Genomic DNA, 18,068 nt, shown 5'->3' on the forward strand with positions numbered 1-18,068 from the left:
TGTGAGCTAACATATCCCAAACTGTCCTTTCTTATTTGCTTGCGGGAACTCTTAGCTGGGAAGCGATCGATGGAGTCTGAAAAATGCTATTTCCCTGGAGAACGTCTCCTTAGAAAAGTGCCCCCCTCCCTCTGATCTTAAATGTTGAAAGGACACTTATCTTAAGTGTTAAAAGGACCCAGTACAGGGGTTTTATTTATTATTATTCTTTAATCACTGTTCTTTCATTGCTGTCTGTAATAACTGCTTTGAAGCTTGGATCGAAATATCTGTTTCCTGGTTGAAATTTGTTTTCCTCCATCACCCGGGCTGACTCAATTTCCAGAAGATGCTGAATTGGGAGGCACTGGGCACTCCCTCCAGAGAGGCCAGAGAAAAACAAACGCGGGTTAGAAATATGGGGAAGGAAATAACAAAAAAAACCTCAGCCTGGAGGAGAAGAAATGCCCGTCTGGGGAAACAGGCTGAGATGGGGCTTGGTGAAGAGAAAGGAAGACGAGAAAATGTGCAAAGCCCGAGGGGATGAGGGACAGATAGGGTGCCGGGTCTGCGTTGGCCGTACAACATGGGATAGTGGGGAGAAGTGGTGAATTTGGAGCTGGCTCCTCAAAAGGTGTCTGTTGGGGGTAGAGAGCAGGCAGTGAAGGCATCTCACGGTGATGCTGCCGCTGTCACCCCATGGGGACCGCCCGAGAAGCACAGGGAGGCTGGGATGCGGCTCGTGGTGTCCCCTCTGCCATGCCAACCTTCGAGTCCTTCCCTGCGGCGTGGCAAGCCCAAGAAAATCATGGGAAGAGGTCCTCTGGGCAGGATCCCCAAGGGCAGACCCTCACCCCTCAGCCCGGGGGGGACACGAGGGTGCTGCACAGACCCGTCCCTGCAGCCCCTGCAATACGGCTGGGCTTAGGAAGAAAAACAGCAGCAAAAAATGACAGGCGAGTTAGCGGCTAAGTCATACGAGGAGAGACTAAAGGAGGTAAATTTAGATAGTCTGGAAAAGACCCTGGGCGACAGGTTTGCAATCTATAAATAGCTTCAAGGTAACGATATAAATGAAAGAAGCCCCTGCTCTCAAGGGTGGTAGGACAAGGAGCGCTGGCGGGGAGCCAGGCTCGACGTAATGAGGCTGGTGAGACGTTAGGAAGGAATCATGAAGAGCCAAAGCGGTGGAGGCGGTGGATGGGGCTGCTGGAGCATCCTCCGCATCTTCTCGGCTCCGTTTTATTCAGATTCTGTTTCTAAATCATTACTGAAAGGTTAATAGGTGAGTAAGGCATGTTATGGGCTTGTTAAGAACATGAGTAACTTGCCTTCTAGCTGTCCATGAGCACATCAAGGGAAGCTTTACAGGAGGGTTATCAGCTGTCGTTATTAAAAACCAGTTCGACATTATAAAAGATCTATACTGCTTGTTCAGCCACATTGATTTAGCAGTGTTAAGCCTTGGAAAACTGGAGCAAGAACCTTGATCTCTGCTGAAGCATGAAAAATTGCTGTTTGTGACACACCTCCGTGCTCGGGAAATCCAGTTTTGCGGAAGAGATCGGTTTTGAACATACATATAACACCGTGCCACGGTTGTTTGCGTGTGTTTTCCCAAGCCGCTGCAAAGTCAAACAACTCTTGGAAACCTTGCCCTGCGTTTTTCCTTTCTTTGGCAACATCCAGGAGGATCTCACCAGAAAGTCTGCCCAGCTCGAACCCACCTCCGGACACTTCGTCTGGTTTCCAAGCCCCGGTGCCCTCCGCGTCTCTGCTGGGAGGAGGATCTGCAGACAGGCTGCGAGGACACGACCCGGGGAACTCACAAATCACTTTTATCCTCATCTTGAAACCGCCGCCTTGTCCTTTGCAGAAGGTGGTTTTGTGCAAAATAACACGGAAGGTGCCAGGCACAAGAGAAGCGCTGGATTCCCCCCGCGGGGTTGGTGCCACACTCGGTCCGTCCCGTTGACTGCAGGGACACGGCTTCACGTACCCAGCGCCTCCCTTGAGCACCAGAACGAGCCCCTTCAGAGGCTGCAAATCTGCTTGGGAGTGGGAACCTCCACGGGGACAAAGTTGTAAAGGTGCTTAACGGAGCAGAACTCCTCCTGACAAAAAGCACAGGGTATTTCCATGTTCTCCAGCTGAAGTTTCCCTGTCCCTCTGGCTTTCTACCTTCCTTCCTACCTGCTTTCTTTCGTCAGGCGTTGCTGAGGGGTGGCTTTTTGACTAGCAAAGACCAAAGAGGAGGAAACAAGGACGTGTCTTTCCTCCACCCCACAACCTGTGCAAAGCTTCAGGGATGAGATATCGGAGCTCTGGCAGATCCTCTCCTGCCGCAGCCCGAGGAGCATCCCCAAAGGCCAAGCTGCTGCCGCAGCGCCGGCAGATGCTCTCTGCGATGGGCGGCGGCATTCCTGCGGCGGGGAGGCAGCAGGGCAAGGCAGATCCCGTCAGGAGGCCGGGAAGCGTGATGCTGAGATCAGCCTTGCTGGCTGACCTCTTGCAAGCCCCTTGGCTTGGGGTCGCGGTTCCCTCTGGAAGGAAAAAGGCCTCACCAGAGCATCGTTGACCATTCAAACCTTTGGAGCAACACCTGGAAGGTGTTGGTTTTTCCATACAAGGAACCTCCCTCATTAACACACGAAGCGCAGCCCTAGAAATAAAAGCGGCGTCTCCTGATTAATTATTGAAGGGGGAGTCCGGGGAGGAAGGGAGGGCAGGGAAGCCGAAGTGGCCAGTCAGCATCTGTTAGAGGCGCAAAGATAAATGAAACGAGAGGGCAGATAAGCGCATACAAATCAGCTCACATCTGTACCGCTAATACATCTCTTTCAAAACAGCTTGTGTCATCAGATGGTGGGTGAAGCCTTGCAGGTCAGCTGTCCTGATTCAGTGAGGTTCACGTTAGCAGGCGCCGGGGGAATTTGCTCTAGCAGCGCTGTCAGAGCGTTTTCCAGCCTGCCGTGGACCGGCATTTGGCTCTCGCTCCAGCCCCACAGCGGCACTTGGGGAAGCCGTCTGCGCCTACAACCCTCCGTACGAGTTCACTGTAGCTGCGGTTGTCTTTGGTCGCCTTTGGGACAGCACCAGTCTGGCATTAAAGCACGGGGAACCCATAGCAGAGCGGTGGGGACGAGCAGAGGAGAGCAGTGAAAGCAAGAGCAGGAGACCCATGGGAGGACCACGAGGAGATGCTGTTCGCCTTGAAGGGGAGAGCTTTCCCAAAACCACCCCACCGACCCCTCCGCGGTTCGTCTCTCCGGAGCCTGATGGGGCAAGTCCAGCTCCCAGTGCCTGCATCTTTTCCCAACCCACCCAGCACAACCAGAGCAGGGCAGCCCGGAGACAACAGGGGCAGAGATTCCTCTTCCCTCTAATTTACCTGTCAGTTGATTTGGGAGGATTTTTTTTTTTCTTCCCCCTACGCTTTCTTTCCCTACCCCCAAAGAGCGGCTGGAGTTTCACGCCGCCTGACAGCATCTCCTGTCTTTCCCACCCACTCCAGAGTGGCAGGTTGCCAGATGGTGCCCCATTAGGTCACGTTTGCTCATTGTTTGGCAAACAGCGGCTTAATTCAAGTGCTGAGTTGACAGCTTGTTCTCCAAGACAATTTGCAAGTTGCAGTGTTGCAAATGCCAGCTTGGCTTTTCAGGGTAATGTTATTTCAGCCGCCTTAAAGGGATAAAGTTCTCTTTGATTGGGGGAAAAAAAAAAAAAAAAGGAGAAAAGGGTGAAAATGGGGGAAAGCTGAAAAGGTTTTTAGAGGTTTTGATGTAGAAGGACCAGCGGTGTTGGTGGGCAAGCGTTCGGAAAGGGACCGCACTCCTGGCGCTGCGGTTCCCCATCAGCAGAGACTCTCCATCTATCACTGAGGTCTTCCACCCATGCCCCACAATCCTAAGGACGGTGCTGAGGACAAGTGCATGTCCCTCCTAAAGTCAAGGGCAGCAGCAGGCCCCCGATGGCGTGCTGCCCCCCAGCACCACGACCCGCGTTCTGGGTGAGCGGGTCTCCACCATCGCACACCTGTAAACAGCAAGCAACGCAAAACAGCACCGCGACGATGCTCTTTCTTCTTCAACAGGTGGGCGAAAAAAGGCCAGGTTATAAAGGAAGCATCCGGTGACTTCTACGAAACCATCGTGGACCACACCTTCTTCTTCGAGCCCGTCTCCTGCGAGGTCACCAACGCCTTGGGCAGCACAAACATCAGCAGGACCGTGGATGTCTACTGTAAGTAATCTGAGACTGGCTTCCCAGGACTAAGCAGGGCCAGCAGAGCTGCTGAAAATTAACGGGAAGGGGACACGGCTAGATCTGACTTGCCCAGGGTGACCAGGACTTGCTGGGCTCTCTTGCAGCTCAGACTTTGTAAATGTTCTGGTGGTGGGATCCGTGATTTCCTCCTGCTCATGGTGGTGGTCCTTGGGGAGCTGGTCATTCTGGGGTTGCAGCAGGCACCTGTCTCAGGGCTCTTCTTTATTTGGGGATCGTCTGTGGCTGTGACCCATAGGTCCATCAAGACCTACCACTGCTTCTTCTGACACGGTGACCTCTTTGGTTTGAGGGTTTCTCATTGACACAGCCCATCACTGGGAGTAACTCCCATCTCCTCTGTGCAGTTGGGCCCAGGATGGCGACAGAACCGCAGTCCCTCCTCGTTGACCTGGGCTCGGACGCCGTCTTCAACTGTGCCTGGACTGGGAACCCATCTCTCACCATCGTCTGGATGAAGCGAGGCTCAGGCGTGGTAAGAATCGCTGCCGGGGCGGTGGGAAATGGCACATTCAGGGCATGAGGTGCTGCGTGATGCTCCCCATGGAGCAAAGCCCATACCTATGGGCTGGGAGCTCCTGCCTGGACAAATGCTGGACCTACGAGGTTCCTCCAAATGCAGGGGACAAGGTGGCATTGCAGAGCCGTCAGTGTTCCCAGTTAGTCCGGAGAAGCGCATTAAGCAGTAAAGGCTTTATTGCCTTTCTAACGTTTTGGATGAAAGCGTGTGTGAATCCACGAGGCGTTTGGATGGCAGGCTGCAAAGTCAGACCTGAAGAGAGGCAAAGGGAAAACCAGGCTGCTGAAAATCGGCGCCGTCGCTGCCGCGGAGGAATGGAGGCAGCGGGTTGTCCGACCCTGCCCCATCGCGTCCTAGCAGAGCCCCTTCCAGAGCGCAGGCAGCTCTGGCCGGGAGGCACGATCCCCTCGTTACAGACAGGAGGGCTGAGCAAAGCCACGTTCAGAAGCAAAAGGAGAGCAGAGACGTGAAACTCATCCGCAAGGCGCAGGCAGGTTTTGTTTGAAAAGCATCTTCAGCTCATCGTCCTGAGGTCGGTGAGGCAACGCTGACTTACGCAGCTCAAGGCTTCGTATTATCAGAGAGTTGGACTCACACGGGAGTGAGATGAAGGGGCTGAGTCGCTCTCCTCACCTCCGCTCCCCAGGCACAGACCGAAGGGAGCGGACATTGAGGCATTAACCGCTGGGGTATTTTTTTCCGACCCGTAATGACCACGGCGAAGGCCATCTCCTGGGAAGTAATTATAGACTTGGGAGAGCTGATGGTTCGAATCAGCTAAGGAATCCCAGTGGGTCAATAATCCCTGGGTGGTTTCCCATCCCGCAGCTGCGGCTCTTGTTTCTCGGGGTTATTATCATTACAGGCAACGCTTTCACACCGTAGACTCCTATTTCATTTTCCCAAAGCCGCTGGAGTGCGCAGGGCAGCTGAAAGGAGCCGTGCGCAGCGAGGACGAGGGCTTCCTGACCACGCACGGGGGCTTGCCTTCGTTAACCAGCAGCAGGCAGGCAGAGCAACCTTCTCCCTTTTTATTTGGTTCCCTCTAGCTGGTTTGGAGCATCTCAGGGCTCGGGACAGACCCGCCGGCTGGTTTAACCCAGCAGAGATGCTTGTGCTCTTCAGCCTCCATCTTCCCAGAGGGATGCTGGCAGGGGATGCTGCTTTGTAAAGCCCACCAGCGCCCGGCCCTCGCGGTGGGATGGGGGATCAGGGCTGGTTTTTTTCCCAGAGCCAGGTTGGGCTCCCACAAGATCGCCTTCTTTCCTCCTCCTTTCCCAGAAGGAAACAAATCAGAGACCAAAGAGAGGGTGAGGCCAAGTAAACACAGGCATTTAGCATCTTTGTAATCGATGCTAAAACAGTGGGTTTAAAAGGGATCTGAAACTCAGTGTCTCCGCCTCATGCCACGTTAGGGCTGAGACCTCCACCTTCTTGCTACAGCGAGACCCAAATCCATGTCCAACCACCGCTCAGGGCTTCGCAGGAGCACTAATTCCCAGCTGTGGGAGCAGCAACCAGGGGCTCAGCGAGCAAACGGGTGCTGGGAGGAGGAGAGGGGATGGGCTGGCCCCAGCCTGCAAAGCCCCGGGGGAGAGAGGCAAGGGCCGCCGAGAGGAGTTACCCCCCAGGCACCCGTTTCCAGCAGGGAAACGCATTGTTCCGAAAGCCGCTATTTGTTTTAGACGGGCCACGTATGTTTTTAAGTATCACCAGTGCTGGGATTCTGCTGACAGCCTCAGCCAGATCCCTTTGCTTCAGCAATTTTCAAGCTTTAATAAAGCTGCTAATTGCACTGCCGGGGCAGGAGGGCAGCCACCGGTCTATAGGGAGGGCTTGCCAAAAGCAGCTGAGATGTCCCCGGCTGTCCAGACCCGGTTCCCAGGGGGCTGCCAGCTCTCCAGGTTGGTATCCCAGCACTTCTGGGTTTGAAATTCCCAAGTCAATCCTGGCAGCCTCCCCCGTACTTGCGAATATGGAAATGCAGGTGTGGAGTGTGGTTCTCTCGAAGGCTTTTCTGCTCCGGGTCACTGCAGCCACCAAAATTTTTCTCTTGTATCTTGAATTTCTTGCAAAACTGGAGTTTGTAAAAAATCAAATGAATAGGAACAGGACTTATATTTCCCCCGCAAAACTGGGTCATTTCTTTATTCCTCGGTCAACAGCAAGAAGTGGTATTTTCATGCCATGTAAGAATTTGGGTTCATCCACTTCGTTTTCTCTGGGCTGCTCTGGAGCCCGTAACGCACATCTCACGCTCAACTTTGCATCGCCCCCCCCCTGAAAGCCACCCCCTCCTCTCTTCCAGGTCCTGAGCAACGAGAACAAGCTGACCCTGAAGTCCGTCCGCCAGGAAGACGCTGGGAAATACGTGTGCCGAGCCGTGGTCCCGCGGGTCGGCGCGGGGGAACGGGAGGTGACGCTCACCGTCAACGGTACCTCTTGCTTTCCTATTGCTATTCCATCCTGCCGTCTCATTGCTTTCTTCCCGTTGCTCTGACAGCTCGCGTTGCCGAATTATCCCCTCGGATATTCGCTTACAGAGCAAATCCCACCCACAGCTGGATCCTGCCCTGCAAGCAATACGAGCGATTAGGATTTTGCATTCCTTTGCCTGGAGATGCATGGGTTAAAGCAAAAAAAAAAAACCCAACGTTATCTAAGACCCGCTTCGTTCCTTATTATCAACAGGGGTTTATTGAGTAGTTGGGAGCCGGTGTCTTTAAATCTTTAATAGATTTATCTTGCAAAACCCTCGCAAGGTCGGAGAGCACTGTTGTCTCTGTTGTACAGCCAGAGAGCTGGGAATTGAGCCTGGATCCGACACCGGCAGCCTAATCACTCTCTCCGAGCCCACGTGAGGATACCTGTGAGAGGCAGCGGTGCTGTACAGCTCCTCCACGCTGCTCAGAGCTCACCCAGCACGGTGTCAGGATGTGGCCCGGACCCTCACCCATGCCCGGGAGCTGGGAAGCACTCCAAAGCCCTGGAGTTTAACGACGACCTGGCCAGCACCCTGCAGCAGCCGATAATGAATTTCAGCCTAAATATGGAAGGGAAAGAGCCAGGCAGGCTGCAAATGGTATAAATAGAGTGTGAATTTTGCATTGTCTCTCACCTATATGACAAACTGGCAGCCTTCAGTCCCCACTCACTGTCACAAAGAGAAGAAAATAAGCAGGGAAGCAGCACAGGCAGCGGCAAACGTTAATTTTAAATGCAGATAACGCTAGAAAGGGAAGCCAAGGGCAACGCAGCAGGGGACTGAAAACCAACCACTCCCTTGACTTCGACTCAGCTCCTCGGCGCCTGCATGCTCCTTCCCCGGCAGCTGCTGGGTTTTAATTACAATTAAACTAGCTTGTGGAAAACAAAGCAACAAATTAGCGCAAACAAAGAACCTGCTCCTTTCCTGACACCTACCAGGCGCGCGGCCGCCTCGAACGCAGAGCAAAGTGCTCGGCAGCCTCAGGGCCGTTTGGAGCGTGCGGCATGGAAAAGCTTCTCTCGAGAGCTTTGCCACGGAGCTTTTCGCCTTGCAGAGCTGACGGGGGAGCAAATGAAATCCGTGAGGTTCGCCGCTCAGCTTTCAGCGTCTCCCCTGCAACATCCCATCCTGCGAGGACGTGCTGCTGGAAGATCCGCTGCTGGGGTTTGGTGCAACCCCAAGGTGACAACGTTGGGACCACGCCATCACGGGCGTTGGACCCTTACACCAAGGGAGAATCCCACACCTCCGGGTCGAGATGGTCTCCTGGCCCTCCAAGCAAGGAGAACCGAGGTGGGCGAGCCCCAGAGCAGCGTCCTCAGGTCCGACAGCCACCAAGCACCGGGGAGTCCCGCAGCCGGAGCAGCTCTCCAGCGCCGGGAGCACGGCACGGTGTGTCTAATGCAGCTAATGAATTCTGCTGGAAATCTTTTCCGCTGTAATTTGAGAGGGAAGTTGAACGCATCATATTTTCAAGTGACTTTAAATCCAGAGGGTGATATAATTGTCTTGGTATTACCACATGCCTTTCTCCGTGGGCTGGGATTCGTCACAGTAAAATTAGGCATTTAGAAGTGTCTGTTCTGGGCTAGCTGCTTAGACTCCAATCGGTGTACGCGGGCTTCGACGGGGCTGATCCATCCCACCGAAAGCACAGGGACCTCGACGGAGGGATCTTCATCCCACCCGAGCCTGCAATCCTGCCTGTAGCAACCCATCCGCTCTCAAAACGGTCAGAAATTGCGGCAGCACCATGCTGGGGTGGGAGAGCACCCTCCTGCCCGAGTCTCGCCGCCCTCCCCACCGGCAGCCTCGCCGGCCAGGTCTGCCGTTGCAGCGAGGGGCTGGTAGCCCATCCCCGAGCCGGAGCACGAGGCCACCAGCCTGAAAGGAAGCAGATATGATTCAGAACCTTGTTAATGGGAAGGAGGATTATGCAAATGAGCAGCGTTTGGCAGGGCCGGAGCAGCAGAGGCAAGAAGGAAGCGAGGAACTGTTGGTGCCATCATAAATCAGCAGCAGTCGGATTTACAGCCCCTGCACGAGCCAAAGCCTCTCGATGCTCCTGACTGCACCCAAGCCTGGTTGAAGCTCGCACCCCGGTAGGAGAAGCACCCCAAGATCACCTCCACAGCAGGATTGCCTGCGGTACGGGCTGTCGATGCATCATCCGGGCTTGGCAGGGGCTGCTGAGCGGGGCCCACCGCCCCTGCCCGTCTTGCTTTGCAAGAGAAGCTTTGTTAGAAGGGCTGGCCAACCCCGAGTGGCTAATTCAGGATTTAATTCGCCTGGGATTCACCCCAACAAGCAAGCCAAGCCTGCCGGAGAGCTGGGAACACGGGAGGGGCTGACCTGCCGCGCCGCTTGGTCAGGAGAACATCATGGTGTCCCTTCAGCTCCCGCCTGCTGCAGCCCCTTGAGGGCTTCGCCGAGCGTGTCTCCACCACCGCTCGCGGATGGGGACCTTGGGATGGTCCCTTGCGATACCAGGCAGCACGAGCCAGCCCAGGGCTTCTGCAGGAAGCAAGGAGTTAAACCAAACTCTTGGTTGCCAACGTTGCAAAGGTTCCGATGGACTCGAGCAGGCTGGAGAAGTTGAGGCCATCCTTTGATTCCTCCAAGGCTCCCGAGTCAGCAAGCTGCCTTCTCTTTTGTGCGAACCGCCAGGACCGCACAAATAAATTGGCACCGGCGTGCTAAAAATAACCGCAACCAATAGCTCCATTATTTATATCCATAGCAACATTGTTTAAAGCCTTTTTCCTGCCTGTGGGCTGTCTCACACTTAGCGCTGAATGCCAAGCCGGAGATTGGCAGCTTTCATAAGGAGCCAGAGCCTGGTGGAGAATCAAACGCCGGCCCCAAATGTGAAGAGGCTGCAACTTCATGCTATTATTTCTGGGCATGTTCATCTCACAAATGGTCTTTAGTCATAGGCTATTATCATGATGATAAGCCTTCGACTCCGAACTCCTAAAGCAATAATAAAACCCAAAGCCGTTGGCATTTGTGCCATTTAAAATCCACTCTCCTTGGGGAAAATTATCCTTTTAATGATTATTAAGCCATTTTTCTCTAGCGTCACCCAGTCTTGGAGAGCTTCCAGAATTTATAAGTAACATACAACCGTTTGAAATAGGAAGAAGATGGCTTTTTTTATTATTTTTTACGCCTGGCCTACAGATCCCATCGCTGCTCTCGCCTCCGCCGGCTTTGGGTTCATCAGTGATCAGGGCAGGCGAGCAGGAGGATCACCTTGCGCGTGTTTCGTTAGCCAGGAAGCTCATCCTGCATGCCTTGTGCCACCTTTGGAAGATGATGGGGTCCCCATCGCATGTCCCGTCCAGGAGGCAAAAGCCCCAGCACACATTTAGGGCCATCTGCCCATCACATCTGGCTGTGGGCACGGTTCTGCTCTTGCACTGGACACGGGGAGCAAAGGCCATAGCTGATGTTCCCACCTTGGCCATGCTTGGAAAGAGCTATTTCACGAAGGCAAGATGCCGTTTGCTTCCTCCTGAAGGGAGGCAAAGCAAGGAATCAACCAAACCCTCCTGAGACCCCAGCCAGTGCTTCTGAAAGATGGGTTTTCAGAGCCGGATAAATGAGAATGCCTAGAAGAACATCTTGAAGAAGAGCATTTGGGCAGAAAACCACAACAAAATGTCTTTTTTTTTTTTTTCTATTTCTGAGATAAAGGGGCACAAAAGTTTCCACTAACGTACAGCTATGACCATTACATCAAAACAAGTCCTGACCTTCTCCTTCACGCTCGGCTCCTGCTATTACCAATTTGGACGGCGATTCACTTTCAGCAGTAATTTCCTGAGCTGCCAGAACTCTGTTTCTGGTCGCTGGTCAGTGAAGTGCGCTTCACTGAGCTGCTTCTCCGTGCATCTCACCTTGGAATGTCATAGGGATAGGGCTGTAGCTCAGTGGGAAGTATTTGGGGAGTGTGAAAGTTTGGTGCAGAAAGTTGTTACGGGGATAATTTCAATAGGCAACTGTCTGTATGAAAGCACCAGAGTGAAGATTTTAGCATTTCGGTATATTTTTGTGCCTTCTGCAAATTCATAAATGAGCAATTTGGATGAGAATCAGTCAGGAAAACCCAAGCGAATCTGTTTCTCCCCACTTTACCCCAAATCCCTGAGATTTTTCTTAAAGAAAACGCATCAGCTGCAGGGGAAAAAGCGCAAAGAAATTAGGAGAAGTTTCTCAAATCCAGAAAGGATGGATTGATGGGAGAGAGGACGAGCAACAGCAAGCTCTCCCCCTCCGACCATCCCGGAGACGTGGGCTCAGCTGAGGCTCAGCCTCGACTGAGGTTGTCCCCAGCGCTATATTGGCCTCTTCCACTTTGCGTGGCCGGCACGGAGCCCACTGGTGTTTACACATCGCTCCGAACACGTGTGCGTGGGTGGGGATGACAAAAAGGCCGTCCTTTCTGACAAACCCCGTGACAGACACAACAACGGGAGTGACAACCCGGAGCAACCATCCGAAAGAGCCGGGTTGGGGCCGGGGGAGGTCTGCCAGCCCCCGCCTCCTCCCTCGCCCCTGCCCTGCGCTGCCTGCCTGCATCCCTGTTGCTGTTTTCTTTTCTGCCAGCAGCAAGCCACTCATAGAAATGCAAATCTGCTTTAATTAAGGAGGCTAATAAACAGCAATTAGGATCCCAGCTCTTGGGGAGATCCCCTGGGGTGAAAGTCCCCCCCCCACGGGGCTGTTGGAAGAGCGGGGGACACACGGATCCCACCAAGCCACGCTCTCCTCTCCAACCCCTTTTCTCCCAACGGTGTCTTCAGGATGTCCACCAAGGCAGGACGAGGACATTTCCCTTCACAAGCCGGCTCAGCGGGTGCGTTCGGCCTCGTATTGCTCGGAGAGAGCCTTTCCCGGCCAGGCTGGGCTCCTTCAGCATCTGAATGGCGCAGGAGAGCCCAGCTGATGGGGTCCCGAGGTTTTTAGAATCATAGAATAGCTTGGGTGGGAAGGGACCTTTAAAGGCCATCCAGTCCAACCCCCTGCCGTGGGCAGGGACATCTTCAACTAGAGCAGGCTGCTCAGAGCCCCGTCCAACCTGACCTTGAACGTTCCCAGGGATGGGGCATCTACCACCTCTCTGGGCAACCTGTGCCAGGGTTTCACCACCCTCATTGTAAAAAACTTCTGCCTTATACCTAGTCTGAATCTCCCCTCTTTTAGTTTAAAACCATTCCCCCTTGTCCTGTCGCAACAGGCCCGGCTAAAAAGTCTGTCCCCATCCTTCTGATAAGCCCCCTTTACGTACTGAAAGGCCACAGTAAGATCTCCCCGAACCCTTCTCTTCTCCAGGCTGAACAACCCCAACTCTCCCAGCCTTTCCTCATAGCAGAGCCGTTCCACCCCCCTGATCATTTTGGTGGCCTCCTCTGGCCCCACTCCAACAGGTCCATGTCTGCCTGGTGCTGAGGACCCCCGAGCTGGACGCAGCACTGCAGGGGGGTCTCACCGGAGCACAGCAGAGGGGCAGAACCACCTCCCTCGCCCTGCTGGCCACGCTGCTGGTGATGCAGCCCAGGACACAGTTGCTGGCACGTTGCCGGCTCGTGTCCATAGCTCATGCTCGATTTCCAGCAGAAATGTCTCCGCCGCATGGGGCAGGCTAATTGCAAGTCACTGCTGGTGGCGTGCAGGTAGCAGCTGCCCGTCGGTGCCTCCTTCTGCCCTCCCACCGCTTCCTCCGGCTCCTGGGAAGCAATTAGTGTAATTGTTGCTTAACAAATCCGGGCGAGCGCAGAAGAGGAAGGCCAGGTGGGCTGGGTTCTTGCTTTGCTTCTGGAGCAAACAGCCCCTTCTCAGAGGTCAGGTTCGTCAAGGAGATTTCCACATCGCCGTCCAACGCCAGGGATGTGGGAGCAGAGACGGGGACACCCTGGTGCTTTGTGGGGGCTTTGCAGAAAACCAGCAGAGCCTTAAAGCAAAGCCCCCACTCGGTCTCCTTCTGCATCACAGGAGGCGAGGGAGCTGGTGCTCCAGCCCTCCCCCTCCAAAGGGGACCCCGATGTCCCTCCGTGGCTCTGCTAACACCCCCCACCATTGCCACCAGTACCTTGTATTCCAGCCACCCGTCCGAGATGCCAGCAGCCCTCTCCTCTCTCTTGCAGGGCCACCCATCATCTCCAGCACCCAGACGCAGCACGCCCTGCACGGCCAGAAAGGGCAGATCAAGTGCTTCATCCGCAGCACCCCGCCGCCAGACCGAATTGTGAGTGGGATCCCATGGGGCAGCACCTCACGGGGCACGCCGGGTGTCTGGCACACCTTAGGGTGCCCTACGGTGGGCAAACCTACCCCAGGCTGACCCCTCTCTTGCTTGGCAGGCTTGGTCCTGGAAGGAGAACGTCCTGGAATCTGGAACCTCCGGGCGTTATACGGTGGAGACGGTCAGCACGGACGAGGGCGTTATCTCCACGCTGACCATCAGCAACATCGTCCGGGCCGATTTTCAAACCATTTACAACTGCACCGCTTGGAACAGCTTCGGCTCCGACACGGAGATCATCCGACTCAAAGAGCAAGGTGGGCATCGCTGAGGAGCCGGTGGGGGCTGTCGGGCAGTGGGAATTAGCACCTGGCCGGGCCGTGAAAGTGGGGAGACGCTGTGAGAGGCAGGAGATGCTCAGAAAAAACCTCTTGGGATGTCAACAAAGAAACTAGGAAGGGCGATGAAAATGCTCCAGATGCGCTAGCTGTAGGGTACCTGGTCCTGGCAGAGGGTCAGGAGGTGGGGCAAGCCCTGCAAATCTCTGCTTGATACGGTATTGCCCCACTTTGCCCGTCCTGCTGAGGTTGGAGGGCACGGGCCGATCCTGCCCCCATCACAAGGTGATGCCGCTGCCACAGGCTGGAGGATCGTTTATAGCCTTAGAGAAAGAGGAACGGCTGCTCCTACCAGACCCCGCTGCTCCGCCGTGATGGGAGTGAGCGGGGGGAAGGCGTTTGGGCTGGTGGCAGCCCCTCCACCCCCACCCACCCAGCCTCGAAGGCACCTCGAGCAGGGGTGCCAGGGGATTTCCACTCTCGGGGCTCTCAATAGCAAGGGAGGGAGATGGCTTTTGTGAGGAATGCTGAGCTCCTGGAGGGACTCCAGTTCTCTTCTATTTTATTAAATGCCAGGGCAGGCAGGTGGATTGTTCTCATTAAGCCATGATTTATAGGCAAGGCTGCCGTCCAGATTAAATCAGAGCTAAATGAACCCCTTAAAATTAGCCTTGGGCTTCTTCCAATGCAAACAGAGCCAGTGGTTTTTCCAGGTCGTCTGCCAGTCAGCGGGAGCGCTCAGCGGCAAGCCTGGGTCCCGGCGGAGGGTGGCCGGGCAGCCGAGCCGGGTGGGAGCCGACGACGCAGCATCCAAGTCCGCAGCCGGCTCCGCATCCGAAATCCGAGCATCCCTGCTAGGTGATGCAAGGGGACATCCCTGCCCCGGGCAGGGGGACGCCGTAGGGTGGTTGAGGATGCCGTAGGGTGGCAGAGGACATCCCCTTCATGGGGACATCCCTGCGCTCGGAGGAGAAAGCGGAGCAGAGGGCTGAGCGCTCAGGAAGACTGGCGTGTGCGCTTGGGCTGTGCCAGGCTGTGGACACTTGCTTTATTTTCAAACAGGTACGGAAATGAAATCAGGAGCTGGTATTCAAGCAGGTATGGAAATCATGAGCCTGACGGTGAATATGAATTGTCCCCAGCCATTACCACCCCTGAGGACCCGGCGTCCTCCTCCCGCCCCGGCAGCTTTCCGGCAAGGCAGGCAGGGTAGGGCAGGGCGCAGGAAAGCTGCAGGGCAGTGACTGGGACACGGACTGGGAAGCAGGAGCGATCCAGACTCCGCTCCGCAAACCAAGACCGCCTTTCCGTGCCCCAGCTCCCCAGCCAGAGAGGGGGATAATATTACCCAGCCACGTTTGGAAGTGCTGCGCAAGGGACCACTTAAGTGCTATTATGGAGCAAAAAAGAAAGAGAAATAGAAGTTTCCAGGGACATCAGCTTGTCTCAGCATCCTGGGAGAGCGCTAGCCAGCGTCCACGGCAGCCAGAGCAGGGCTGAATGGGTATTTGGGCAGGTGCTGGGGGATGTGCTGCCCTCCTGCCTTCCTCGTCCTCTGCGCCACGGTAGGGTTCATGGGGGAGAGCGCGTAGCCAGCAAACTGCTCCTCGTCAGCTCGCCCTTGTCTTCGGGACGCGGTTTATCACCCCAGCCGCCGGTCCCTGTCGCTGTCCTTTTGCAGTCACCTTTTTTTGCAGCTCAGGAGAGCCCCGGCCACATTCCCCACCCAATTCCCTGCATGATTCTCCATCACCTTCAAGCAGCATCATTCACCATCACTACCTGCTTCTCCCGCAGCTCTGCATTGCAGATCTCGCTCCCCCAAAGCCGTGAGCCAGCAAGCGCTCCCAGGGACCCCCGGCTCCTCTCTCCTCGCCCTTTCCCTCTATATTCCCCTGGGAGAGCCAAAAAAATCCCACGACGACTTACCACCATCAACAGGAGCACTGCCTAGCAGGTGGCCTCAGGCTACCCGGAGAAGAAAAATCCCAGTTTCTTCTTGCTGTGGCTCAGCTGGTGTGTTGGAGGATGCTGGTTTTTAGGCTGAGCTCCTCAGTGCAGCTGGAACCAGCTCCAGCATCTGCTCCCGGAGCTCCAGCTCAAGGCTGCAGAGCTCTCAAGGGGACTTGCCTTTTCACCGGGGGTCCCGGGGGAATTCCTGCACCGCCGTGGTGAGCTCTCTCGGCAGGTTTGGTGGTCTACTCAGTGCTCCGTGAGCCATGTCACCGGTGGCCCAGCTCGAGTGACAAGTGACCCATCAAAGGACCGGCAAGCCCAGGCAGAAAATTTGTGAGCAAGCCAGAGCGTCAGCATAAACCACCGACCGAATCACTTAGAACAACAAGCTAAGCGGGGAAGATTAAAGATCACTTTTTAGATTAAGCGTGAGCAGAAGAGGCTAAACTCAGCCAGCACCATTTTTTTTATCACCCTGCAGTTCTCAAAGTAGGGCTCAGGACCCACGAAGCCCCATGGCCACTGCTAAAGGGTATCATGAAGTGGTTTTATAACTCCCCTGCCCCAGCTGGGATTAGCTAGCAATGAAGAAACCCTTTGCTGACTACACGGGAAAGATGCTGGTGGAATTATGACTCCTCCCAGTCCCACCAGTAAGGAGGCGTGCCCCTTAGGAAGGCTGAAAGGCCAAGGTAGGATCTGTGATCTCAGGTCCAGGATGAAATTTGTGGTCAACACCAGCTCCACGCCAGCGGACAACGAGAAATGGTTTCCTTATCGCCCGGTCGAGCGTCAGCCGTCAGGCTGCCAGGCTTTGCTTCTCAGCTAGATTCCTCGTGTCCCCATGTCCCCATGTCCCGGCAGCATTCCCGTTCCCCACCTGCACAGGCGAGGAGGAAAGAGGACCGCCTCTCTGCATCCATCTTTTTTTCCTAAATTCATCCCATCCATTCGCAAGGCAAGGAGAAAACACGCGTCGGAGGTGTGCAGGAAAGCGGTGAGGACACGCTCACCCCGCTTAGCCGGCCATCCTGGAAAGGGTTACCCCTCTTTTTTTGCCCGCTGTGGGTTCACAAGAGCCTACGGGGTGCTTAGAAAGAACAGGAAGGGGGACCTATAGATATCTGCTGCTTTTGGGGAGAGGTTCTTCGGGATCTATCATCATCCCAGCCAACGAAGGCAATTTGTGGTACCCACGGCTTTGGTGTCCGGCGAGGGGGAGCGCTGCCTGGGCTCCCCCAGAGCTCCTAAGAGACATAACAGGGCTCTTGGGCTGCAAATCGGACCCTCCCACCGTAAAGGTGATTCCCTATTCCACCCTCCCCGCACCTCGCGAGCCTGGATCTGCCCAAATAAAAATCCCCGCCGGGAACCCAACTAACAAAGTTATTGCAAGCAGAAGGACGCGAGCGCGTTACCCCTGCTCCGCAGCAAGCCCTGCTCCCCCGGGCTGCCCCCCGCAGACCCCCGCCCCGCAGCCCTCGCCCACCACAGCCACCCGCTCATCCCCGGCACAGCCCCTCCCTCCCGTCCCAGTCCTTGTGGCGGTCTCAGGGGTTGGGGGAAGGACGGCAGAGTTGGTAAGCCAAGGGAGAAGGTAGGAATTTGGGCTATAAAACAGGCAGAGGCTGTGAATGATGGCTTGCGGGTTAATTCATCCATATATACTTAACAGCGCCTGCTAAGAGGGCTGAGCTACCGCCTCCGGCAGGCAGGCTCGGTGCCCGACTCCATCCCTCCATCCCGGCTCTAACCTTTCTCCCAGCCCGCTCTGATGCCATTTCTCTTTCTTAATAATATTAACACGCCGTCGTCTTCTGCACTTTTCATCCTTTAGAGATAATCATTATACCGCAGGGCGCTATCGAGAGCAGTTGTTAACCCGCTCTTCTGGCTCCCTCCTCTTCTCTCCCTCCCAGGGGAAACTGAGGCACAGAGAGATCAGGGTTTGCACAAATTGCAGCGCGCACCCGTGCATTACCCACACAGGGATCACCCACGCAGGGATGAGGGAGCGGGGAAGGCCCCAAAACCCTCCCCAGGCTCATCACCGAGCCGCTTTCCAGTAGCCGGGGGTGGGTCCCTCGGGGAAAAGCCACCTCTCCGACCTTCATCCCGGCTTCATGCTCCCTCTCCTTCCTCTTGCAGAGTCGGTGCCGATGGCGGTGATCATCGGAGTGGCCGTGGGGGCCGGCGTGGCGTTCCTGGTGTTGATGGCCACCATCGTCGCCTTCTGCTGCGCCCGCTCCCAGAGGA

General features: G+C 55.4%; 1 protein-coding gene across 2 annotated transcripts in view; it reads left to right on the forward strand.

Moving 5' to 3' along the window:
• Positions 1-18,068, forward strand: part of KIRREL3 (kirre like nephrin family adhesion molecule 3) — a 338,789-nt gene that overhangs the window by 308,166 nt on the left and 12,555 nt on the right. For both annotated transcript variants that reach the window (XM_075173085.1, XM_075173086.1), the window contains 7 exons: positions 4,073-4,221; positions 4,611-4,738; positions 7,092-7,218; positions 13,421-13,521; positions 13,637-13,835; positions 14,919-14,954; positions 17,961-18,068. In XM_075173085.1, the coding sequence (XP_075029186.1) occupies positions 4,073-4,221; positions 4,611-4,738; positions 7,092-7,218; positions 13,421-13,521; positions 13,637-13,835; positions 14,919-14,954; positions 17,961-18,068 (848 nt within the window). The remainder of the gene's footprint in view (positions 1-4,072; positions 4,222-4,610; positions 4,739-7,091; positions 7,219-13,420; positions 13,522-13,636; positions 13,836-14,918; positions 14,955-17,960) is intronic.

Source organism: Calonectris borealis, chromosome 24 (genome assembly GCF_964195595.1).
Source record: "Calonectris borealis chromosome 24, bCalBor7.hap1.2, whole genome shotgun sequence".
Classification (NCBI taxonomy): Eukaryota; Metazoa; Chordata; class Aves; order Procellariiformes; family Procellariidae; genus Calonectris; species Calonectris borealis.